The 26,388-nt window shown below is 47.3% G+C and overlaps 1 protein-coding gene across 2 annotated transcripts in view; it reads right to left on the bottom strand.

Moving 5' to 3' along the window:
• Positions 1–17,015, bottom strand: part of SKAP1 (src kinase associated phosphoprotein 1) — a 227,853-nt gene extending 210,838 nt beyond the window's left edge. For both annotated transcript variants that reach the window (XM_084615548.1, XM_084615549.1), the window contains exons 1-2: positions 16,892–17,015; positions 8,313–8,418 (exon numbers count right to left, since the gene is read on the bottom strand). In XM_084615548.1, coding sequence (XP_084471674.1) covers positions 8,313–8,418; positions 16,892–16,940 — 155 coding nt within the window. In that variant the 5' untranslated portion in view covers positions 16,941–17,015. The remainder of the gene's footprint in view (positions 1–8,312; positions 8,419–16,891) is intronic.
• Positions 17,016–26,388: the final 9,373 nt, after the last annotated feature.

Below are 26,388 nucleotides of genomic sequence, written 5' to 3'. Positions count from 1 at the left end.
TAAGGTTAGCATTAATGTCAACACGGCAAAATGGAAGGAATTCCTTTGCAAGCGATTTTCTCCACCTTCACGCAACTGTACCGGAACAACAGAGATGGTTTGCAGTGACAGAAAACGCAGGTCAAGAACTTTTCTATACCTATAGGGTGGCAAGTGACTTCTCGGGTACCTTACGAGACAAATCCATATCCAGTGGTTAAAATGAACCCGAACCGTTGGTCACGCTGAGCAAAATCCCACCACCAAGTGAAACAAATTTCAGCCTCCTGAATAAGTGACAGATGAAAAATAGCACTTGGGCTAATTAAAGACGATGTAGTGAGGCCAGTTCAGCCTTGAAGGTAATGTGCAGAGCTTGATTATCCGCCTGGCTACCAGGTCACATTCTTAAATTCCCTTTTATCTTGATATTGCATGTTATGCGGGATAATGAGCCTCATATTGGTGAAAATTACAGAGAGGGCAGTTACACTAATGAAGCAAAATTACCCTGAAATTGCAGCCTCCTGCACTCTGATTTCAAAACTTTAAAACAAGATTGGAAATTAAGATAACAGATGTAGTTAATCTGATTAGAAGTTTATTAAAGCAGTGCCCACTAGCTCTGCTATGGACCTTTGGATGTCTGTTATAAACACCTTTATAATCCAGATATAAAAGTTCTCTCAGATGGGGTCAAGTTCACCCCGATGTAACTGAATGGTACATCAGAAGCGAGACTGACCATATTGCACTTCGGCTACAGCTCTAGAACAGAGTAAGTGGGAAGTTTAAGACGACATGTGAACAATTCTAAACCCACTGATGTAGTGGACGACAGATTTTTAGCAAGGAATTATGTAAACGACACTATTAGAGATGCTGAAGCCCCAACACACAAAACCATACTGGGTCAAAATGTATCCCTTCTGCAATTCCCGAGGGGGACGTAGCCAGCCCATTTAAGCTTTGAAAAGCCGCCTGACACCAAATGCAGTAAGTACTTTTCTTAAGGATTGTGCTAGCTAAAGTGTATTAATGCACTACTTGAAATCATTGCAGGGGTCAGATGCGCACAAAGCTACGTGACTGTATTGCACGGAAAAAGAAATACCAGCCTTAATATGTATTTATTACACAAAAGAACAAGCCTTTGTGATCTACAATGTGAACAGATCATTCAGAAAGTGTATGATTATTACAAGGGTCCTGATTATAATTTTAGGCACTATACAAAGATAACTTGTCCTAGAACCAGTGTTCTGACTCCCAGTTCAATGCCCTATCCACTGGACCACACTGCCTCTCAAATACTTGAAGGTCTGGAGTAATGACTTGCAAGTTTGGGTTCAGTTATAGATTCCGTGAACAACCGGAGCTCATAGTTAAACCACTGGGAGTTTGGGGGCCACAAGAAGTCCATGACAGATCAATTTTTAAAACTCCCGGGTATTTATATTTAAGGCACACAGGATATTGCTGTCGGCAAAACACGTTCCAGGGAGATTTTTATTTATTTATTTATTTTAAATAAGCTACCGCAGGCAGCTGATCGAAAAAATGTTGCCCACAAAAGCTCTTGAAAGTTTTCAAAACCTTTTTTTTTTTCTTTTAAATTTGCATTGAGGTTCGGCCACTCAGTAAGGTGGGCTTAAAAACGAACAAACAAAAAAAGCAGCAGCAAAGAAAAATATGAAAAGCAAAGGCATTTTTGCAACAACAAAAAATTGTGTTGAAAGTTTTCAGACCAGTTCTATCATACAAAGGAAACTATCAAAATAAAAATAAAATAAAAAATCAGAGTCCCTACAGTTGAACGTTAAGGGTGCCACCGCATAGCATTTTGGTGCAGTCCCCCCACCCCAGGTCAACAGATTCAGGTTAGCAGGGCAAAGGACTGTGTGGACAGTGCTCAAACTGTGACTCACTGGGGCTGGAGCTCGTGCTTTGAAGCCCAGCCTCCTCTCTAGGCTTCAGCCCCAGCTCAAGCACTCTCCATACAGGTATTTTTAGAGGTCTGGCATGAGACCCAAGTCTGTCGACCCAGACTGGGAGGCTCCCCCCAGAATGCTGTGCAGACAAATCCTAAGGTTGAGATGCAAAGCAGCAAAGGGGATGGATGGTTTAGTGGAGGGAGGGGATAGCTTAGTGGTTTGAGCATTGGCCTGCTGAACCCAGGGTTGTGAGTTCAATCCTTGAGAGGGCCATTTAGGGATCTGGGGTGAAAACTGGGGATTGGTCCTGCTTCAAGCAGGGGGTTGGACTAGATGACCTTCTGAGGTCCCTTCCAACCCTGATATTCTATGAAAGGCCACCCTTACATCACCTCCTTACGCTAGGGTATGTGTCAAATGGCTGCATCTACACTGGATTGCCCACTGACGGCATCGCAGTGCTGGGGTGTTAGTGTAAACCCAGGCTGCAGCATTAAACCCTCCTGGTTGCCCCAACCCTTCTAAAGCAGGTCCAGACAGCACAGCAGTTAACATGCCAAAGGTCTCCAAGGGTATGTCTACAGTACACCTGGGAGAGAGCCTCCCAGCCCGGTAGACAGATTCGAGCTAGCATGCTAACAACAAGTGTGGATATTGCAGCTCCACTCCAGACTCAGGTGAGCCACCCGAGCTCAGACCCAGGGGGTCAAGTATGCTCGAGAGGCTGAGCTGCACCAGCCAACCTACCAGGGCTGGAAGGTTCGCTCTGAAGGGCAGTGTAGACATACTCCAAGTGCCTCATCTATGCTAGAGCTCCCCCCCCCCGGTAGCAGTGCAGGGAAACAGGGCAATTCATAGGAGGACTAGCAAGAACGGGTACCATGGCCACTGCAGAGTTTACGTAACCCACGCACCTCCTGAGTGAGGTGTTCTGTCCTATCTAGGGGCACCGAGACCACTTAGAGAGAGATTATGAGTCTACTCTACAGCCTTAGCTAACAGCCCGTTAGCTTTTAGCTCGTGCACTAAGCTCCAGAGGTCCCAGGTTCGATCCCACCCGCCATCAAGCGCAGTCTGTCGGTGTTACATTTAGTCATGGCGGGACAGGTTAAAGGTAGCATTGCAGAGTACATGTTGGATTTCCTTGTTTCTGAGAGCGTCATGCTTAACATTTTCACTAGGAGGGTGGTGAAACACTGGATTGCGTTACCTAGGAGGTGGTGGAATCTCCTTCCTTAGATATTTTTAAGGTCAGGCTTGACAAAGCCCTGGCTGGGATGATTTAGTTGGGGATTGGTCCTGCTTTGAGCAGGGGGTTGGACTAGATGACCTCCTGAGGTCCCTTCCAACCCTGATATTCTATGAACATTATTTAACCCTTCCTCTCCATTTTTGTCTTGGTCTGCCTGGCTCTACTTTAACATTATTCAATTTCACAGAGGCAAAAAATACACTGAGTTAGTTTCCGCTGGCTGCAAACCTCACTTCCAACAGTGAGTTTAGACGACCAACTGGCTCAGAAAGGACCTCTGAGAAACTATCTATCCCCATTTTTAATAATCAATCTTATTTCCTGTCCCCACCCTAGAAATAAATTGTCTCCTTGCTGATGGATGACCTCACTTCGGCATTTAGACAGTTTTTTGGTTACTGTTCTTCCCAAAGGACCGGGGAGGGTTGGGCTCCTGAGTGGAGTCATGTATCCAATTCTTCCCAGGTGTCGGGCATCTGGTGCTAATCCTGCAAATGGCACACGAAAGCAGCTTAACAGAACCCTGATGTTCTCAGCAAACAGCTTCAAAACAAACTCGCCAAACCAACCGTTCCGCAAAACAAGAGGGCCTGACAACCTGAGCGGTTTCAGGAAGAAGAGCGTAACGTCTCCTCTTTTTCACGACGGCTGCTTTGCAAGCAGACTTTCAGCACCACAAATAGATATTTTGCTTCCAGGTCAATTAACTGTTTGCCAACAACTTCTACAACTAAAGGCGATGATCCCAAAGCACTGGCAGAAGAACATACAGATAGTCTAGGACAGGGGTTCTCAACCTGTTTCTTCTTGAGGCCCCCCCCCCCCCAGCATGCTATAAAAACTCCACAGCCCACCTGTGACACAACAGTTGTTTCTGCATATAAAAGCCAAGGACAGGGTTGGGGGTAGCAAGTAGGGAGGGCACCACGCCACAGGGGGCCCTGCAAAGCTAAGTTGCTCAGGCTTTGGCTTCAGCCCCGGGTGATAGAGCTTTGGGCTTCAGCCCCATGCAGTGCGGCTTCGGCTTTCTGCCCTGGGCCCCAGCAAGTCTAATGCCAACCATGCTTGGAAGCCCCCCTGAAACCTGCTCGCAGCCCTCCAGGATCCCCGGACCCCTGGTTGAGAACCACCGCTCTAGGAGAGTGAAATTCATGATCTTTGTTCAAGGAGTTACTCATAGAAGATTGAAGAGGACTACAACTCAGCGCTCAGCCAGAGCAATGGGTATGTTCCAGAAGTGCTATTCCAGCTGCTTAGGTGGAGTATGGGTTGCTACACCTGAAAAATCACGTGCACCTCATGAATCCAAGGCCTTAGGCCCAGATCCTCAAAAAGGTATTTAGCCGTCTAACTCCCACAGCAGTTCAGCACCTAAATACCTTTAAGGATGCGAGCCTCTGGGGCTACACTCCTGCTTCTCCCCTAAGTCATTCCGTGGCTTTTGTCTTTGTGGGTTTTGCACACAGCAGATAGGGGCGAGTAAGCTGAAAATAGATATAGGAAAACACAACTGTGAAACCAGAAAATATGGTCAGGCTAAGCCGTGTGTACATGTATCCGTGAGAGGCAGGAGCAGGATCCAAAAGACTGCAATCTTTTTTGTGATTGACCGCATTTCAACATGACAGTGTCCCTTTAAATAGCCAAATACATTCTTAAGAATAAAACGGCGTAGGCCCACACAACCCAGTCAAACGGCAACAGCCCCTCCACCAGGGCCTAGAATCTTTTTAATAGTACATTTCAAACAAAGATACTGCAAGCTGCTTCCCAGCTAATTACAATATTCTTCTGTACATCCTCAACCGGCAGCATAAGCAGACATGAAGCCCAACACTGTGCATGTTAAAGTCAATGGCAATCCTCCCACTGAGAACAATATTAGACCACTGGGAGGACAGCGGAATAAAAACCCGAAGGCCAAGTTACAGGAACAGCTAGTCAGCCCAGCTCAGAATAATCCCTTCCCTTTCAGGGATGTCTCTCCCCACAGCTCATGGTTAAGCAGGTGACTGATCTCCATTATAAATTTGAATAATGAAGTGCTACACCCCGCGTCATCTTTCATGAGACAAAGAGGTGAAAAGCCGAAAGAACGACGCCTGAGCAGAGGAGCCAGATGCTTCCTGAACGTGACTGCAGATGACTTCCTGAATACGCACCACAAAAGCCACAGCATGCTCCCCGAAGAGGCTAACCCGTGCCGTGCCCTGAAAACGAGCTCTGTTTAGGTCCTTCAAAGAAGAAGGTGGCTATTATTACAGTAAGCAGCTACCACAAATCCTTTTCTGAACTCTTTCAGGTTAGAACAGAGATGTTCAAACGCACTATTCTCCAATCACCAGCAAGCAAGAGAAGAACCACCAGAAAACCAACGCTGCATTGCAGCCTCTGCTCTGGGACGGCTGCTTTCTCGCTTCTGTCTCCACACAAGCCAATTGCGAATAACGCCAAAGACCAGCTCCTCTTAAAGCACTGGCCAGTTTTACATTGGTTTCAAAGGGAGCCGGAGTGGGCCCCACACGTTCTCCCATACATATGGAGAAGGGAACACCCTGCACGTTCCCCGTTATATTGCAAAGGCTGCACCAGAGAGTCCTTAGCGCGTTGATATGTTACTTTCTTCTAAGCCCTACCACAAAGTACATTCTGTGCTCAGCCCACAGTCTAGATTCTCTCTTCCCCTAATCCTGCTTCCTTTAGGTCTAGGCAGGGTAGCAAGCCTCCTGCTTTGCTAAATGAGCAGAACAATCCAGTACTACCAACTCGCACAACTTTATCGTGAGTCTCAAGCTATTTGGTATTTTTCAAACCCCAGGGCCCTGGAATTATATTACGCAAAAACCTCAGTTTTCATTAAAAAAAAAAAAAGTTTATTGCCCGGAGGGTTGCAAAGAGACACTCTGCAATGTGAAACTTCAAGACGCTCACCTCAGAAGCCAAACAAAAGGACCCCACGTTTATTATTTTTAACATCCCATATTTTAAGCCAATCTCACAGGGTTTTTCCCCACTCCAGGGTGACACCTGACTCATGATTTCTGAATGCTTAGGTTGGTAATCCTACCCCAATTGTCTCCTTCCCAGCAGGATGAATATCTGCTAACCGGGTGGAGGTGCTTCAGGTGAACACTGCCAGCCAGTTACACTGATAGACGAAACAGGGAGCAACACACCTTCTTTTCAATATTGGGGGACATCATTGTCCACCCTTCCCTTGCAGATGCTGTAGCCCCTTTTTCTGAAGGCTCCCTTCTTCTCTCGCATTCAGCTTGCTTCAATTATTCAGGGCAACCCAGGCTGATAATTACACAGTCCTGAGTTGCTGAATAAAACTGATGCTTAATTAGCCAGCAGGAAAGATCGATTAAGATACAGCAGGGCATCTTGCAAAGTTCTTTAGTGGGACTGTGGGGAATAGAATCCGGCTGTGCCCTTCCAAAGCATAAAACACTCTGCGTCTTAGGGACTCGGCCATAGTTTTATTTAAACCGGATGCTTAGACCGGTCACCCCCCGGAGTTTTATCATTCGATCTTAACTCCCCACATGCCACGGTTCACATCCTATAAAGACATGACTATCACCAAGTTCTGGAGCACATCTCCAGCTGAAAACCACAGGCAGAACTCATCTTCCATGGCCTTATCTGTCTTAGCCCTCGCTGACTCTTTTCCATCTATGCGATTGCCAGGGGAAGAATTTCCCCCAGCACATCAGCACAGCGCACAATTGTTTAAACCCCAAACAGAGTAATTCACTTCACACTTTGACCCTGTGCCAGAGTCCTGAACCCAAGTATCTTCAAAGTTTTGGGAATCCAGGAATCCAAATTGAGAGCTAGCCCTGAACTCTACAGATGGTACTTTCATCTCTGTAAAAGGTCAAAACCCAGGAGTAGGCACCCCTAAGCACTAAGGCCTGGGCTGCATCTCTAAAACACACACACAGGCTCACCAAATGAAATTAACAAAATCAAGTATTTCTTCACAAAATGTACAGTCAACCTGTGAAACTCCTTGCCAGAGGATATTGTGAAGGCCAAGACTATAACAGGGTTCAAAAAAGAACTAGATACATTCATGGAGGATGGGTCCATCAATGGCTATTAGCCAGGATAGGCAGGGATGGTGTCCCTAGCCTCTATTTGCCAGAATCTGGGAATGGGTGACAGGGGATGGATCACTTGATGATTACCTGGTCTGTTCATTCCCTCAGAAGCACCTGGCATTGGCCACTGTTGGAAGACAGAATACAGGGCAAGATGGACCTTTGGTCTGACCCACTATGGCCGTTCTCAAGTACGCCTTTAGCAACAGGATGGACAGATGCTCACTCTTCCAATTTGGAATGAGGAAAAGCAACTTATTCACAGGTCTGAATATTCAGGCTTGTTTTCAAAACCTCCATGAAGGACAAATATTCATTGCACGATTTATTTCTGATGCCACCAGTGTCCTAGGAAGGGCAGTGTGGTTTAGCAGATAGAGCCACAGACTAGAGTTCAGGAGAGGTGGATTCAATTCCTGACTCTGCTGCTGGATGACCCGGGGCACGTCATTTCCCTCCCCATGCCTCAGTTTCCCCATCTGTAAAATGTGGCTAATGCTGTTGACCTCCTGTGTAAAGGACCTTGAGATCTACAGATTAAAAGAGCTATGCAAGAGCTAGGTATCATTATAGGAGTGGCGCAAACACAAAACAAGGACTCATCCCTGCCCTAAAGAGAATAAAATGGGTGGTAGTCTGAAAAATGCAGGCAGGAAGTCGCTCGCCTCATCCTTGCAGAAAGTGAATAGCTTAAACGCCCATGCAGCATCTGTCAATGCAACGTGCAGACACCCATAGGCTTGCACAACCACCCCTTCAGAGAACAGGCATGGCTGAGCCCAGACCCACATAGATATCTGGCACCTAACTTTCACGGATTTCAAATCAGTGACAGTTCAAAGACCAAATACCTTTTGTGGATCCGGGCCTACTTGCTCATTAGGCTAATGGCACTTTTGGAAGCATCCTTCAGAGTCCTGCTGTGGGGGCCCAACCGGTTCAACGAGACGTGGGGCTACCCGTTGCATTCCTGCTACTTTGCACCTTGAACCCTGGCAATTCTGCTCCCATTGGAACGTAGTGCAGAAAACCACAAACCTGGCCTTGACTTGCCGGAAGCCGACCAGAATCGCCTCTCTCTGGTCTCTCGCTCTCGCACTCAGGTTCTCATTCTGCAGCCCGTCCGCCAGGTAACCTTCAGTATCTGTTAGGGAAGAAAGTTACAACCGTCAGGAAACCACACAGGTGGGGAACAAGAATTAGATTAGGAGGAAGACTGCTTTCAAGTAAGAAACGTATGCGTAACGGTGCACTGACAGCATCTGGGAGCATGTGATCAAACAGCCTAAGCTAAAGACAGTTGGCCTGAAGGCTCTTCTACTGGAGAGGGTCCATAACTATTAAAAGCAATCACACCGGTGGGCGGCACGCTGAAGTTTTGCCCAAGGCAGCAGATTTTCTTGAGCAGCCTCTGGAACTAGGTTTGCATTGATATAAGTCAAGACAGTTGTGGGGAAAAAACAAGGACCCATGAAGAAACTCTACCAAAACAGAAGGGAGTGTGTGTGGGGGGGAGGGAGTGAAACAAGACAAGGATCAGCATAAACAAAGGACATGTCTACCAAAGTTAGCACACTGGGTAGACATACCCAAGGTTACAAAGTGAAATTGGGGGTGTGGGAGGGGCTGAAAGAGAAAGAGCCACAATGGAAAGAAAAGTGCAGAAGGAAAAAAAAATAAGAGAATGGAAAATGAAGTAGGAAGCTGAATACGAGTGTTTTGGACCCACTGCTCACAAAGGGTCCAGTTCTGTTCCTATTGAAATCAACGGCGAAACACACCATTGAGGTCAATGAGAACAAGATCAGTCCCAAAGCAGAGCAGAGCATGAGCAAGAAGAATGAGCTTGTGAGCAATTGAACAGAGCTGAAAGAGAGAGACTCCAGAGCCCCAGCTGACACAGGGTCTCCAAACAGCCTGTCCAGTGCTGGATATTGCAGGATTAGAGGAGGTGTTAATAAACGCCCAGCACTAGGCCCCAATCCAATTCTTGGCCACCCGTATTCATGCCATGTACTGACCCAATGCCACACCCACTCCCTCAAGCCATTGTTCCTTTGGAAAAGGCCCCCATGTGTGGGATGCCGAGTCCCACTGCATGGATTCGCATCTGTTTTTTGCTTGACATCCACGTAAACTGCCCTGTCTTGGACCACATGGATCTACAGGGCATCTGAGTTTCAGCGGTAAACAGACAGGAAGGAGGAGCTGCAGTATCATTCAGATTCAGACCCAAAACGCAGAGGCTGGGTAACCACCTACGCTTCACGGAAATAAAGAGACAACCGAATGAAAAAAACACAGAACCAAGCTTCTCTTTAAAGGGACAGCAGCAAACAATGGGTTATTTGTGGTCAAGTCCAATATATATTCGTATCACAGCGTATGATCCTCTTCACAGTTGTAGCTCAAACACAAGATGAACTGTATCCTTTGTTTATCTGACTTGGGATGGTAGGCACAAAAGATGGTTTAAAAGACGGAATGAGCGTTAAACCTCAAACTACACGCATTTAGATGGGCTCATTTGCACTATTCGCCAAGCTGCTTCATGTGAAATATTCCAATACCCAGTGAACTGTATTTTCTTGTTTCAGATGAGCTAGGATAACTCACCTGGAAAAAAAAATACTTTCACAAGCAAAAATTATCTCTGATAATACTTATTCCCACCTGTTTTGTGATTTATGATCAAACATCTTCTATTTGCATGGATATCAGCTCTCCTTCCAGAGAGCAAGAAAATGAATGATTGCTCCCAACACCCAGTTCTGATCTCATGCCAATATAATGCCACACATTACAACAGAGTTGCTGCCAGTTTATGCTGGCGAAGCAGAGATTAGAATCAAAGCCACACTGATGTAAGTAGCCAGTGTTTCGGCCTACACGAGTTCTAGCATGCCCCTAACTGTGACACTAATGAGAGTTTAATATCCAGCTTGCCAGGCTTCCAAATTTTTACACCGACGCTATGTGACAGTTCACCCCCCAAAAAGGAGTGCTCTCTCTTTAGTACACCCTAGGAGTTCACACAACTCTTTAAAACATTAACTACTCCACCGGCAAGCGTGTAGCATGTTCTCAAGATCAAAATGGCACGAGAGGAATATCCTTTTCTGTCTCTCGTATCAATCTTAATTTCCTTCGACCATCTGCTCTGTGAGACATTCGAAGGCTCACTAAAAGAATGAGGAAGTTGCCAGAACACTTTAGACTGGAAATCGCCGTCTGGGGTACCCAATTCTAGAGGAAGAGGCACTGGGCACATACCAGCAGCCAGAAGACCAGGTGCTAGTCCTGCCTGGCCTGCGAAGGATCCAGCGAGCAGGACTCAGGAAGCCTGGGAGTTGTACAAAAACAATTTGTAGAAACAAGGGGTCTCAGCCCACATCACTTCTAGTGTCTGAAGCAGAGAGTTCCCTCCTGGGTTGGATTCCTTCAACTGAAGTCATCCATTTCCAGTTGCCAACTAAAGTAATACTCAAGTTAACAAATACACTTACGCCAAATCCAGGCTCTTCCCGCCTTCTCTGGCTTGCTGTTTTCGCCTCATTTTCTATCACAGCCCTCTCTCCCCACGCCCCCTTCTACAGAGCAGGCACTTCTATTAGGACAAGGCTTAACATGACCCACCTGCTCTCCCTGTGTCCTGACAAGAGCACAGCTGCCTTCCTTCATCCCACAATTAGAGTCCCGAGAAGCAGCTGTGTCTTGTTAACCCCTCATTAAGGCAGACATAGGAAAGCTGCCCTAGGTATACGGCCCCCTTTAGCCTACTATCTGAGCCCCTCACAATCTTTAGCTTACGTACAGCCTCAGAACACCCCTTCGAGGTAGGGAAGTGCTGTTGTCTGCACTTTATAGATGGGGAAACTGAGGTCTCGATCCTCAGGGTGTTTAGGCGCTTGATCCCTATTTAAATCAGTGAGAGTCAGGCACTTAAATACATTTGAGGATCTGGGCCAGAGAGATGAAATGACTTGCCCACGGTCACACAGGAGGCATGTGGGAAAACAGGTAGCTGAATCTAGGTCTCTGAAGTTTCAGGCAAGCCCCCTATCCCTTGGGCCATCTTTCCTTTCCTACATCTGTAGGAATTTAGCTTGCGAAACAGAGGCATGGTACCACCGGCCCAGGAGAAGCCCAATAATGCTATTTGGGAAGCTAGGCACAAGCCACTGAAGGAGGACTTATGGTAATGCCAGCTAGGTGCTTTCCAAACACTACAAAGGACAGTCCCTGCTCTGAGCAGTTCACAGTCTAAGGACAGACCAGCAGACAAAGGTTAAGAGATGGGCACTAAAGCAGGCAATTTATTATATACAAGTCAACTCATTTCCCTGTAAGCAACACAGCAGAAACGGGTCATAAAGAGGGACTTAAGGGAAAACGATTGTGTGGACCATATTTCCATAGCTAACACACGTGGAGACAAAAAATGAAAAGCGTGTGCCACCTTCATAAAAATATAAATACAAGTTGCATCCCTCTGCCATTTTTAAAGGCTGACTAACTCCATGAGTATGAGATTAGCTGTAATATGGGGTTTACTTACTAGGAAGTCTGTGTGGATCTGCTGCAGGATAAATTATAATAAAACCTGCAAGCTACAGCGAGCCCCCTTTCTGCGCCGTCTGCTAGGTTTATAGCACCAGGAAATGAAAAAGAAAGCCTGACCATAAACTTTCAAAGTGGATCAGGAAGAGCAATATGTAAGTAGCTCTAGAGTAAATCACACACCGATGTTAGTTTCACTGCTTAGCTGTAATGGAATATTCTTGATTTTTATGGATTGCTAGCCGCGACCCACTCTGAAAGTTTACAGGACTCTCCTTTTCATTTCCTGTTGCTTTAAAAAAAGTTGAAATTTCATCAAGTGCTTCCATGGAGTTTGCAAAGGAGATCGCGGTTAATCCAGCGTGAGATGCACAGGGTCATAAAATTAGGTCACAGCTAGAAACGTCTAGGTAGTAAAGAACATTAGAATGGTGGCACTAAATGCTAGGAGCTAACCAGCACTCAGCAATGAGGGGGATGAAAGGTTTTAAAATACCACATGGGTGTGTCTCTCTGCTACCCAGGAACTAGATATCAGAGGGCACATAACAGCACTTGTATCAATGCACTTAAATCCAGCTACAGTTCCTACCCAGACGTTACTCGCAGACTCAGAGGCATGGGTTTCCCTAAAGAGTTGCAGGGATTGACCCATGCAGGTGAGTGCTGATCGCATCAAAATTCTTGGGTAGTGTTTTCCCCTTCCCACACCACTCCCGTCACCCTGGAGCAGAAGGGAATTGGAGGCAGCTGCTAACACAGGGACTGCAGGTTTCAGAGGAGCAGCCCTGTTAGTCTGTATTCGCAGAAAGAAAAGGAGGACTTGTGGCACCCTGGAGCCTAACCAATTTATTTGAGCATAAGCTTTCGTGAGCGACAGCTCACTTCATTGGATGTGTTGTCGCTCATGAAAGCTTATGCTCAGATAAATTGGTTAGGCTCCAAGGTGCCACAAGTCCTCCTTTTCTTTCAGGGACTACAGAAACCCAGGGGTCCAGAGAGCAACGTGGACGCACTGAGCTTCGGCACGAATGCTTCAAGATCTGCAGGACTTGGGGAATCCACAATTTTGCAGGGCCAGATTTGCCTCCCCTAAACATGAGAATTATAAGGAAACTAAATCTGCAGGTTCCACCGAAAGGATTATTTAGCCATGAGCAAAGACAGGAGGGTTTGGGCAAAAGTCTGATTCAAACCCACAAGGGAGCTGAACCAACGGAGGTTACCTTGATGTCTTCACCTTGCCCTGCTGCAGTGGTCTGAATACATCACCCATCTCATCTGCTTCCATACTCCTGAGGCAGGACAGCCTGGGTGGAGCCAGAAACTTCGGCCTTGAATTTTCAGCTTTAACACGGCGTTTGAAGCTTTATCCCTGAACTCCCTGACGTGTGAGAGTCCAGTGACGTGATCTCCACATTGTCCATGGCTTAGTCTCCTTCAGAAGGATGAAGGGTTAAAGAGTATTTGTAAAGGGGACAACAGCATCAAGGCTAGTTGTCCTGAAATTAGACCCCACCAGCTTTGTTGTGTCAACGCACCTGCAAAGCACAAGCACCGAACCAGCTGCTCCGTTCTGCCTGGGAGCCGCACTCCAGCAGAAACAGGACACCACAGCTCACACGAATAGGGCCAGCAGGCAGGGGCGCGGGGGGGGGGTGGTGTGTGCCATGGTTTACCCACATCACCAGCATGTCTGCAAACCAAACAGCACTCTGGAGTTTTCGGGGTTAGTCACCCTGCTGAGAAACAGGGATTTTTAAAATTTATTTATTTATTTAAAACCATCTTGCTTTAAAAGCAGAGTCAAAAATAAAAAACCCGCATGGGGAAGGAACTTTTAAATGTCAAGATAAAAAGGTTTTGTAGAGGGTGTTTAGGCTTTGAGCCAATCAACTCGGGCACCAGCCCTTCAGTAAAACTGGGGGCCCCAAATCTGCAAGACACCGATGCTGAACTTGACTCACATGAGTGATGCTTCAATGATAACAATGAATCATAGAATATCAGGGTTGGAAGGGACCCCTGAAGGTCATCTAGTCCAACCCCCTGCTCGAAGCAGGACCAATTCCCAGTTAAATCATCCCAGCCAGGGCTTTGTCAAGCCTGACCTTAAAAACCTCTAAGGAAGGAGATTCTACCACCTCCCTAGGTAACGCATTCCAGTGTTTCACCACCCTCTTAGTGAAAAAGTTTTTCCTAATATCCAATCTAAACCTCCCCCACTGCAACTTGAGACCATTACTCCTCCTTCTGTCATCTGCTACCATTGAGAACAGTCTAGAGCCATCCTCTTTGGAACCCCCTTTCAGATAGTTGAAAGCAGCTATCAAATCCCCCCTCATTCTTCTCTTCTGCAGGCTAAACAATCCCAGCTCCCTCAGCCTCTCCTCGTAAGTCATGTGTTCTAGACCCCTAATCATTTTTGTTGCCCTTCGCTGGACTCTCTCCAATTTATCCACATCCTTCTTGTAGTGTGGGGCCCAAAACTGGACACAGTAAGTAAGTAAGTAAGGCTTCAATGGGGCTACTCACCGGTGCAAAGTTAAGCGCATGCTTAAGCGTTGGCAGGATCGGTGCCGAACTCCAGAGAGAGAATGCAAGCTAGTAAATAGACTTTCAACCGCTGTGGGCTCAAAGCTATTTCCTATCACAAGAACACCGCTGTCACTAACAAGCCATTCATTAGCTATTCTTGTGTACTACGTATGGCACCTAGGCATCCCTAAGTTATGCAGGAGCGTATGCCTTTAATATCAGAAAATGGACATTACACTGTGTACGTTCTTGGTGTCTTATTTCAGATCTTGATTTTAAATAAAAACTCTCCTGGTGATGCACTTTGCAAACACAGAAACAACCTGAGCACCTAGGAAGCTGGAATCCTCCTTACGTACAGGAAAGGCCCAACCACTGTACAGATTGTTAAGATGCAGCAAATTTGATACAGAAGTATGTGACATGCAATTAATCTCTATTCATAGCCTGCTATACTTGTCAGCAAACAAAGGCTCTGCTTTAGAAGGAGATCTGAAGACTTCAATTAAAAGGAGTCTGCTAACAAGAAAATAATCTAAGTTAAAGGGAGGTGGCAGGTGCAGAAGTGAGTTGTTTACCAAAGTGTCAGCTCTGAACAATAAAGTGCTACACATCAAAAATGCGAAGGGGGTGAACTTCACTGCAGCCTCATGATTAAAAATAAAGAACAGGAAATTCACATGTACAGCTGGGGGAAGACACAAAGCATTTGAAAGCAAGCTTTGATGGGCCTGCATGTTACATTTGAGAGAGAGAGTGACAGATCTCAGCGCTGAAAGCTTTGCATGTCCCAGAAGGGGAGAAAGTCAGTGCTCCTAGCCACTACTGGAACGGAGAGGTACAGGCTACAGCAGGTTTTGCTCAGACGGGGTCCAGCACTGGAAATGTACTGTAGTGAGCGTGGCAGGGGAGGCCTGTTAGCCGTGCTCTGGATTAAAGGGACAGGATCAAAATTTGCGTACCGTTAGTTTCTGTGTGTGTGTGTCTGTCTGTGTCACAGCAATAGGTGCTGGAACTAGGGGTGCAGGCTCACCCCCTGGCTTGCAGTGGTTTCTATTATATACAGTTTGGTTCAATGGCTCTCAGCACCCCCACTATACAAATTGTTCCAGCCTCCCCACCCCCGGTCACAGCATAACAGAGGAGAGAAATCACAGAAAGGGATTGTTACACCATACAAGTTGGCAGGGGAACTCAGGGGCGGGTGTAAGGTTGGAAACCGCTCTTAATTGCCGTTAAAGAATAAATCCTCTGATTTCAAGTTAAGTGCCCAGGCCCCAAACAACTCAGGTGAGATAAGTCAGGAATAAGGGGCATTAGGCATAGCTAAGCCTGGAAGCAACATAGATCCATCCCTGGCTCTGAAACAGACACCTGTAGATGTGGGAAAATTTCCCACAGCCTTTATTCACCATATTACAGTATCAAGATTATAACAGAGTTATCACTAATATTTGTAAGGGTCGGTGAGGAGCTAACCAGGTCACGTTTGTAGCATGTTTAGGGATCTGCGGATAGAACGGGTTAGTATTATAACTGCTCAGTCTACGCATCGGTTTTAATAAACACAAGAATAAGCGTCCCTTGACATTGGTGAAGAAATAAAGGGAAACAGATTTAAAAACACCCACACACATCACGCTGCCGCAGTTATGCGCTGAACAAGGTCAAGGCTGCCAGCTGCATCCCCCAGTAGGTTCATCATTTAGGATACTTAGCAGTAGGAAGTTTAGCACCATGTACGTAACCAGAAGCAGAAATTAAAGCTAGTGCCATTTTCACAGTCTCCTGGGAGGATTGAAAGCCCACTGTTTCCATTAGAGTTGCCACTTAATGGGAATTTGTCCCAACCTTGTTTATTACACCCTAATGTTGCAATGTGCCGAACAGGCATTACTCCGCTGCACTAAGCCGCCGTCATGCCAGGACATGCCGAAGTTGCATCCAAACCTGTCTGCGGGATACTTTGGGGGAGCTTCTCCCTACATCGGAACATCAATGCCATTACCCTCCAAAACTAGCCCTCCTCATATGCAACAGTAACACCCATCTCCTATATGGTGTTTTTCCATCAGAGCACTTTACAAAGGAGGTCGGTGTCACAATCCCCATTTTACAGATGTGGAAACTGAGGCACAGAGCAATTAAGTGAAGTGACTTGCCCAAGGTCACCCAGTAGGTCAATGGCAGAGCTAGGAATAGAACCCAGGCCTCCCGAATCTTACTCCAGTACTCCACCCCCTAGGCCACATTCCCCTCCCTCTTTCGGACATGGAATCACTCCAAGGCACACTAAAATAATCCCAGAAGCACCAGGTCAGGTCAGGCCACGTTCCCTTCAACATCCTCAGCTGGAAACAGGAGGCCTATGCAAGCTGGTAGCCTGGAACCCCTCCCCTCCTCAGAAGGAGCAACCCCTACTCCAACCAACACAACTGTCTCCTCCCGGAGCCACTTAGCAAACTACTTTAGCAAATTCTCCCCATTTAGCCGAGACGGGGCAGAGGGAATTGGGTTACCTTCAAGGAGCCTCTGAATCTCCTCAGGGATGATGGGGGGCATCTGCATCGGGAAGAAAGAAGGGAAGAGTCCCAAGTGCAAATCTCCAGAGGCTGCCTCTGCTGCTGTCCCTGAGGCACAGAGGCTGACTGATCCAGTGAGAGAGGAAGCAGGGAGGGTGGGGCCTGCACTGTAGAGGGAGAGGGACTACCTCAGGTGCTTCCTGTTTCACCTACCTCAGGATTGCAGCCTGCAAACACCTGCATGATGCTGCAGCAGGAGAAATGCAACTGCAAATTCAATGCAAGCCCCTGGACTTGCCCCGTAGTCAGGGAGAGCTGTGGGGTGGGTATGCACCTACCCGCTTGCATAGAGAGAACACGGGGCTGTGTGTGCAGGCACTCTGCATTGTCATTTAGCCTCTTATGTCTGGCCCTTGCATAGGGGAGCACTGAGTGGTGCATGTTACCGTGCAACCCAGACTATCCTTCCTGCATCTTGCAGGGGCAGGGAACTGGACTCTGCTGAATTCTAGTGCAGCCTCCTCTGTCCCTACATCCTGCAGAGGGAGGGAAGTGTATTCTGCCTTGTTGCAATGTTCCGCCCGCCCACTTCCAGAATCCCAACAGGTGCAAGGCACTTTCCTATTCCGATGGCTTGAACTAGTTGACATGCTCCAACATCTCCATCCCGCTAAACCAGTTTTACTGACTGCCCTAAATGCCAGCTCGATCCCATTCCTGCATTTCCACAGTCTCATAACTAAAGTGGCCATTGAATTATATTTGCTCACAAGCCTACATCTCTTCTGAAACATGAACTGGCCTAGGCTGACTGTAGGGATCCCTGCCGTGTCTGTATAGAATGATTCTTAACTTGCATTTATGAACTTTCAGGCTACGCGTGGACCAGAAAAATTCATCTTTCCCTAATTTTATAAGCACAATTGGCCCCATTGATTTGACTCACACAAGTTAGATTAACCACATGGATCAGGCCCAAACTTTGTGCAGGACTTTGATATCCTTCAGTGTGAAAGGCACTGGAGAAACAGAATATTACTAGTGTCAAGCTGTCTGGAATGGCTCACTAATGCGGGTGCCAACCTCAGAGTAAACCAGGGCACAAACCCAGGTAATGGAGGCTGGGGGAGGCAAAGCCTCCCCAAACATTCACTAAGGCTCCCCACCACAGCCCTGGGGCCGGGCCATGGTGGGGCTCAGAGCTCCCCTGGGCAGCCCGGGCTCAGGGTTCAGCCCCAGCCAGCTGGGGTTCGGGGCTGCTCCAGGCACCAGCAGGCAAGGAGGGAGGGGGGCAGAAGGGGCAGAGTTGGGGTGGGGCCTCAGGTGGAAGCAGAACAGGGCCTCAGGCAGAAGATGCGGGGCAGGGGGCTATCGTCCCTGAATGGGCAGTGTAAGCGCCGCCCATACACGAACCCCAAATTGGTTGTGTGTTCTGTGATTAGATTTCCCCAACCAAATACCAACTGTGAACTTCTCAGGCCCTGTAACAGCTTTAACATGGAGTCACAGTCTCCTTGGGCGCCCCGGGCTATCTTGCCACCCAGGCAAGCTTGCCTTTGTGATAGATGGTCCCTTACACCAAAAAATCACAACAATATTTAGGTTAATCCCAGTCCCAAAGCACCAATAAAATGCACCCTGTATCTCTCACCAAAGACAACACTCGTAGCCAATCCTATAATAAACTAATGAAAGGAAAAGAAATGAGAATTATTTACAAGGTTAAAGCATGTAAACATACACACACACACACGAGATACAGTCTGAGGTTCCAGAAGATAAGAGTAGCTGTATAATATGCGAGATTTATATGTCCATTAGGGCTAACTCAAGCTAAACAGCTGGGGACCCCTTGCTTCTGCTTAGAAATCTTCACCCCTCAGAGTTCAAGCAGCATAGGGGGTAACAATTGCTCCTTAACAGGGATTTCTATTCCCTTCCCCCAGCATTCCAGCTGTGGTGGGATGAGGGTTTGTACCTGTACCAAATCAACAAAAAGAAAAGGAGGACTTGTGGCACTTTAGAGACTAACAAATTTATTTGAGCATAAGCTTTCGTGACCTACAGCTCACTTCATCGGATGCATTCAGTGGAAAATACAGTGGAGAGATTTATATACACAGAGAACATGAAACAATGGGTGTTACCATACACACTGTAATGAGAGTGATCAGGTGAGGTGAGCTGTTACCAGCGCTATATTACTTAAATATTACCTGATAACATGGAATACAGATGTAAGAAGTAAGATGAATACATGCAGCTTCCTCCAAGCATTCCAGAAAATCTAAACACATTCTTAGAACTCTAAGATCTATTTTAACAATATTACCACACAGGCGAGCCAGATTGGCTTCCAGCTCTGCAGTGGTCAGTGTGGCCCAGTGGCCTTGTCATAAGCTGGCACCAGGTCTGCCAGCGTCCCAGTCAATGTTCCCTCTAATTTTAGACAGGCCGTGTGCGCAAAAAATTTCTTCTGTGCAAATGTCTGACAGGTCGTGTGTGCAAAAAATTTCTTCTGTGCAAATGTCTGACAGGCCGTGTGTGCAAAAAATTTCTTCTGGGCAAATGTCTGACAGGCCTTGTGTGCAAAAAATTTCTTCTGTGCAAATGTCTGACAGGCCGTGTGTGCAAAAAATTTCTTCTGGGCAAATGATTGTGCTTCTGTGCAAATGTTCGTGTGTGCGGTGTTTTGCCGTGTGCGCGGGGGTTAGGATCTGTGTGCACGCACACACGTGCACAGCTTAGAGGGAACAGTGGTCCCGGTTAGTATTTATTATTATGTAACAAAGATAAGTTTCTGTGATCTTGTTATTTTCATTTTGCTACAATTTTTAGTGCCTGCCCATGGTTTTTTTTAATGTTGTTTTCCTGACACAGGAAATACCCTTAAAGTGGCAACAAAGCTGAGTGCTTGGGCCACGTGCATCAGCATTAAGACGGCACTAAGCGCCGCTGGGCATGCTCCTACCGGCAGCGAATGAAGCCGAATTATCGTAGGGTAGGAAAGGCAAAAATCTGGGAAGAAGAGAAGAGAAGGGGGATGTGTTGGGCCCCGACCCTGCAAACACTTACGCCCCTGCTTAGTTTTGCTACTGTGAGATGCTCCCTTTATTTCAATAGGAATTACGATAGTTTTTTGCATTATCAGCACTTTGCCGCCATGTACACGTATTACTTGAGAGGAACAACAATCCAGTGGTTAGGGGGCTGGCTTCAGAGTGGAGAGACAACCTGGGTTCAATTCCCTATTATGACATAGGCTCACCATGTGTTATGGAGCACGTTCTTTCACCTCTCTCGATGCTTCAGTTTCCCATCTGTAAAGTAGCACTGCCTTGCCACACTGGGGGGCTGTGAGGATAAATATACCAGAGATGGTGAGGCACTCAGATACTGTGGTAATGAGGGCCACAAAAGTACCGACGGCACATGGACGGTTACATGTCCGTGTTATGAGTACTGTAATGACTGTGAAGAATTGTGATGCTCTACTTTCTGAGACCGGTTATGCAAAATAAGAAAGAAAGGATGTGGTGTGTTTAAGTTAGGTTAGGGTTACCAGATAGCAACTGTGAAAAAACGGGATGGGGGTGGGGGGTAATAGGCACCTATATAAGAAAAAGTCCTCAAAAAACGGGACTGTCCCTTTAAAAACAGGACATCTGGTCACCCTAAGTTAGGTAAAACTCAGATAAAGAAAGAATGTCAGATTAATTGCAGGGGTTTTGTTTTCTGTGGGGTTGTGTGTGTGTGTGTGTACATTGGTGGCATCAAAGGAAGGAAGCCAGAACAATGTTTAGCTGTAGTGTTGGTTTTTTTAACTGAACTATAAATAATATTAGATGTAAAGTACAACACTGCAAATACCCACAAAGAAATAACACGTGCCCAAAAGAGATGACTTGAAGGAAGGAAAAGAGGGAGAAAATGCTTAACAAATCCATGGGCCACCTACTGTACATAGTATCTAACTAAAAGGACGATGTTGCTGTCTGGTTTTCTACGTGCTGCGCCGTTAAATGTGGTCTCTCTGCGTGCTGCAGTGACGGCTGCCATTTTGTGCTTCAGTTACAGCGTGAGGAGCACCCTGTGCTCTCTCGCTCAAAGAGTCTTGGATTTGTTCTGTGTCCCCGGGAAAACAAATCAGCTAGGACTGCAGATCTGTCACTAAGCTGTACTTCATACCCATGTGTAACTTCACAGCAGCCTCAGATCCTTCTGAGGCATTGGTCCCGACCACTTGAACTAAAGGAGACTCTTCATGAGCTTTAAGCAGTATAAGGCCTTTGACACACACTTGAGTGGTTCTCACAGCATGCAGAAGAGGGTATTAGTGTGTCTGTGTGTGTGTGTAGATAGACAGATATATATGTGTACATATGTGTATATATAAAGTCACTAGCCAGTTCATTACAATATACAAATAAAGAGCAACTGCTTCCTGCGGGTGATAAAAAATGGGTGAGCCAGGAAGAGAACTACATTCCCTGGACTGGTGAAATGCCTTCAGTTGTGCCAGCAACACCAGTGAAACCTGATCAGTGCAAATCCAGAAAGACAAAATTTTCATCCTACATAGAATCATAGAATCGTAGCATATCAGGATTGGAAGGGACCTCAGGAGGTCATCTAGTCCAACCCCCTGCTCAAAGCAAGACCAATCCCCAATTAAATCATCCCAGCCAGGGCTTTGTCAAGCCTGACCTTAAAAACTTCTAAGGAAGGAGATTCCACCACCTCCCTAGGTAACGCATTCCAGTGTTTCACCACCCTCCTAGTGAAAAAGTGTTTCCTAATATCCAACCTAAATCTCCCCCACTGCAACTTGAGACCATTACTCCTTGTCCTGTCCTCTTCTACCACTGAGAATAGTCTAGAGCCATCCTCTTTGGAACCCCCTTTCAGGTAGTTGAAAGCAGCTATCAAATCCCCCCTCATTCTTCTCTTCCGTAGACTAAACATCCCCAGTTCCCTCAGCCTCTCCTCATAAGTCATGTGTTCCAGTCCCCTAATCATTTTTGTTGCCCTTCGCTGGACTCTTTCCAATTTTTCCACATCCTTCTTGTAGTGTGGGGCCCAAAACTGGACACAGTACTCCAGATGAGGCCTCACCAGTGTCGAATAGAGGGGAACGATCACGTCCCTCGATCTGCTGGCAATGCCCCTATTTATACATCCCAAAATGCCATTGGCCTTCTTGGCAACAAGGGCACACTGCTGACTCATATCCAGCTTCTCGTCCACTGTAACCCCTAGCACTGCAAAGAATAGGAGGGCTGTCTCCTGAGTATCATTTGCACTTCTATTGCCACCTTTCACTCAGAGATCTCAAAGCACTTTACCAGCAATGAACTAGCACCCGGTATGATGATTGGTTTCGCTGTAGCTCACAGAAGCTTATGCTCAAATAAATTTGTTGGTCTCTAAGGTGCCACAAGTACTCCTTTTCTTTTTGGTATGATGATTGAGATTCACAACTTTCCTGTGTGGTAGGTATTATTATTAAACCCATTTTACAGTTGGGGAAACCGAGGCACAGAGAGCGTACCAGCTTGATTTCTGAAAACTGAGACATAAGTGATTTACCCAAGGTCAGCAGGTAAATCGGGAATAGAACCCAGGAGACCTTCCAGAACCCTGCACTAACCCCTCAAGCTTCTGCAGCAGAGAACAGAGCCCAAGAGTCCTGACTCTCAGATAAACAGCAAATACCACCTTCCTTTTTGCCACTTCCATTCCTTAATGTATGAACCAGATACAATTTTAGGGTGGGTGAGCTGGGGAAGAGGAGGCTGGCGTTGATGACGGGCACATTCCACTGCATCATTGTCACGAAGCATCAAGGTTTCCGGGCTGTCGATGCAAAATGCCTTCCTACTCGATCACAGCCCCGCCTTAATCATCTTCGGGCCCAGGTTCAACAGCCAACCTCGCTCCTAATGATATTCCGTTAACTGGACAAATCCCTTTGAAGGCTTGGCTTGCTTTGAAATCCAATTTCACAGGAAGCCAGAGCTGATTGGGGGTAGCTATGGAAACCAAGCCCTGCAGCCTTTGAGGAGCTGAGAGATGCAAGGCAAGATGTGAGAGTCAGAGTCCTTTAGTGCTCTGTCGGAAATATCAAAGGATCTAGAGAGGTTGGCAGGAGATGTGTCCCTGCATAGGAGCTGTTCTGTGTGATTGGGTACCAGGTGTCTGTCAGTGGAGGTAAGCAGCCAGCTGTCCTGTCACCCAAGCTGAAGATGGGACTGAATACACAAAGCCGTAGCTCTGCGGGTCTTTCCCCCTAACGCATCAGCATCTCAGCCTTCCTCTCTCCCTGCCCCCTGCCCATTCTTGAAGGTTAACAACAAAAAGGGTAACAAGGTTAAACCACAAAGCCCTGGCTGATAGCGGTCCTTTCAAGCGGCTGCGCTGAAATTGATCTGAAATTTCGTGCAATTAGGTAAGGTGAGGATGTATGTGCCCACACGCCGGGGTGGCCAACCTGTGGTTTCAGAGCCACATGCGGCTCCTCGTACAGGCACCAACTCAGGGGCTGGAGTGACAGGCGCCAGCTTTCCAATGTGCCGGTGGGGGTGCTCACTGCTCAACCCCTGGCTCAGGCCCTACCCCTACTCCACCCCTTCCCACCTCCTTCCCTGAGCCTGCTGTGCCCTCACTCCTCCCCCCCAGAGCCTCCTGCATGCTACGAAACAGCTGATCAGGAGGTGCGGGGAGGGAGCGGGAGGCGCTGATCGGTGGGGGCTGCCGGTGGATGGGAGGTGCTGGGAGCAGGGCAGGGGAGCTGGTGGGGGGCTGCTGACATATTACTGTGGCTCTTTGGCAATGCACATTGGTACATTCTGGCTCCTTCTCGGGCTCTGGTTGGCCACCCCGATCTAGCGCAATATCACAGTTCCTTCCAGACTACACTAAATCACCGGTCGATCCATTCCAGAATCACATTGGGATTCAGGAGACCAGGGTTCAAGACCTGGATCTGCAGCTGGGAGACCTTTGGCAGGTCTTCGCTATGAGTTTCCTTACATCCCTCTTGCCCATTTAGGGCTGTCTTTTGCTGTGTGTATGCTTATGCAGTATGCAGCAGAGCAGGGCCCCAGTTTTAGCCAGGGTCTCTCTGTGCTATTGTAATTAATAACAATAATGAAAGGGGCTGGAGACTCATTTATTTATTCAAATTTTAAAAACATATCGATAGGTGCCTTCCAGTGTTCGGTGGCCTTCCAGAAAAGAAAAATTATGCCATAAACAGAAACAAAACACAACCCATATATATACCCACCTCAACTCACACCCTTTCCTGTGTCTTTGCAGAGGGGAATCCAACATGGGTTTTGCGGCATGCTTGGAAAGTTAATACATCTAGATCTCCGGCATTCCAGGACGGGGCATGAGTTCCAGTTATGGGTAGAAAGGTACTAGGTCTACCTGCCTCTTTATTAGTAGCATCTGTAGACTGAAGACACAAGTCTGAGTTCTGGATATGCATCTGTGCAGCCCCACAAAAACGAATGGCGTGTGAGTCAGAGCAGAATTTGGCCAGGTCAGTGTAGACAGCTGAGAGGAAAGATGCTCCAAAAGACCTCAGACCAATTAGCTTCTCCACCACACACTTCTTGTGTGACCTTGGGCAACTCACTTAGTCTCTGGGGTGCAGATCCTCAGAGGCATTTAGGGCTCCTAATTTCAATTGAATCCTATAGGAATTAGGCACCTAAACACCTTGAAGGAGCTGGGTCTCAGTCCCCCATCTGTCAAATGGGGATAATAATTCCCTATGTCACAGGGAGTATTATGAGAATAAATGCATTAATGAATGGGAGGTGCTCAGATAACTGTGGGAACAGGGGACCATATAAGTCTCTAGATACATAGGAAGCTCACACAGCTAGACACTCATAGATGCTGGAACTAGGGGCTCAGCCACACCCCGAGTTTGAAGTGGTTCCCGTCATATACAGGGTTTACAGTTTGCTTCAATGGCTCTCAGCACCCCCACTATACAAATCGGTCCAGGCCCCCTGGTTGGTATGAACAGGGACGCTCATACTGAGAGGCATGGGAGGGAAAAGAATAACATTGCTGGAAATCTAACAAGCAAAGCATGGCTGCGAAGGGATAAAGCAGCCAGCCTTCACAGGGCCTTGAGGAGAAGCAGTGCTGGAGCGGAAAGCGTACAAAGAATGGGAGGCCAGGCAGGTAGAGATGAGACGTGAGATTAGCCCCTGTTGTTCTTGGGGCTGACTGATGGGTTTTGGCTTAATGCAGAGGGCATTATTGATCCCTGGCTGTTCGGTCACACTGTGTGAGGCGGCTGCCCTCTGCCCTGTGGATGGGCTGTCGCACCTCCGCCTCTTTCACCAATCCCCGTCAAGCTACTTTAATGAGTCTTTTATTGACAACGCTGAGTCCTAATGAGGAGGGGTGCTGCACACTTCATTAAGGAGGCACAGGGGCCCGCTTTTCCGCAAACAGATAGGACCAGCAGCTGCTGCCTGGAGTGCAGTGCGGGCAGGGATGGGGCAATCAAAGCAGGAGCTTTGGGATCCGGGCCCCCACCCCAGGAAGAGAGGAGAACCCAGGGGGAGCAGTCAGGCGGCTGCACCTGACCTGAGGTGGCTGAGGAGGGTCTGGATCCGTGCTTTAGGAGGCAGAACAAGGATGTAGGACAAGACTCTCTCTGATCTGGGGAGAAACGGGGGTTCGGGAGGGAGAGCCTGACCCAGGTGAATAGGCCCGGTTGAGCTAAAAGACTTTATATTGGAGTTCCTTAAATAGCCTGACAGAGGCAGGAGGGGAAAAGTTGTTGGTAGAGCGTGATAGGCCCATTTAACCTTAATCTAAGCTTGAATTGTACACCGTTCACTAAATGGAAAAAAGTACACACACACAGACTCAGCTGTAAAAAGAGTCAAGTCCCTGGGTCCCTGGCTAGGAGGCTTCACAGTTGTGTTCCCTCACCTGGCAGAGGCCCTGTTATCCATCCCAGTGCTCCACACCAAAGAACTCCCCTTCTGATACAATCACGTCCAGCCATGCTGGGGCAGAGAGAAGGAACGGGCATGACAAACCACCAGAGAATGACCTCTCTCAGTGTATGCAAGCCGCTGACCCTTGAAAGGGTTAATCTGGAAATGTTAGTTTTCAGAGGCTGCTGGAAGCAATGTTATTCCCTGAAGGTACCACCCGGTCAGACAATGAGCATTTTGGTCCTAGTGATACAGTGCTTCTCACCTGATATTTCACTAGAGGAAGGATGTTGCTACCCTGCTGGAGAGGTGTGCGGGGGGGAGTTTGGTAGAATAGTAAGGGCTGAATTGATCTGGGCCAAACTTTATTTTCCCCACTCTCCTCAGTACCCAGTTCAGCATTGCCCTATATCTTGTGTACTCACCAGAACTATTTCGTCTAAAATATTTAGATGCGGATATGTGGCCACTGTGCTTCATGCTCCCATTTTCTATGAAATGGGCTCATTGGTCAGACTA

This window comes from Lepidochelys olivacea, assembly GCF_965140295.1.
Source record: "Lepidochelys olivacea isolate rLepOli2 genome assembly, chromosome: 27".
Taxonomy (NCBI): domain Eukaryota; kingdom Metazoa; phylum Chordata; order Testudines; family Cheloniidae; genus Lepidochelys; species Lepidochelys olivacea.
The sequence above is the reverse complement of the archived record's forward strand: the minus strand, read 5'-3'. Positions and strand labels throughout refer to the sequence as shown.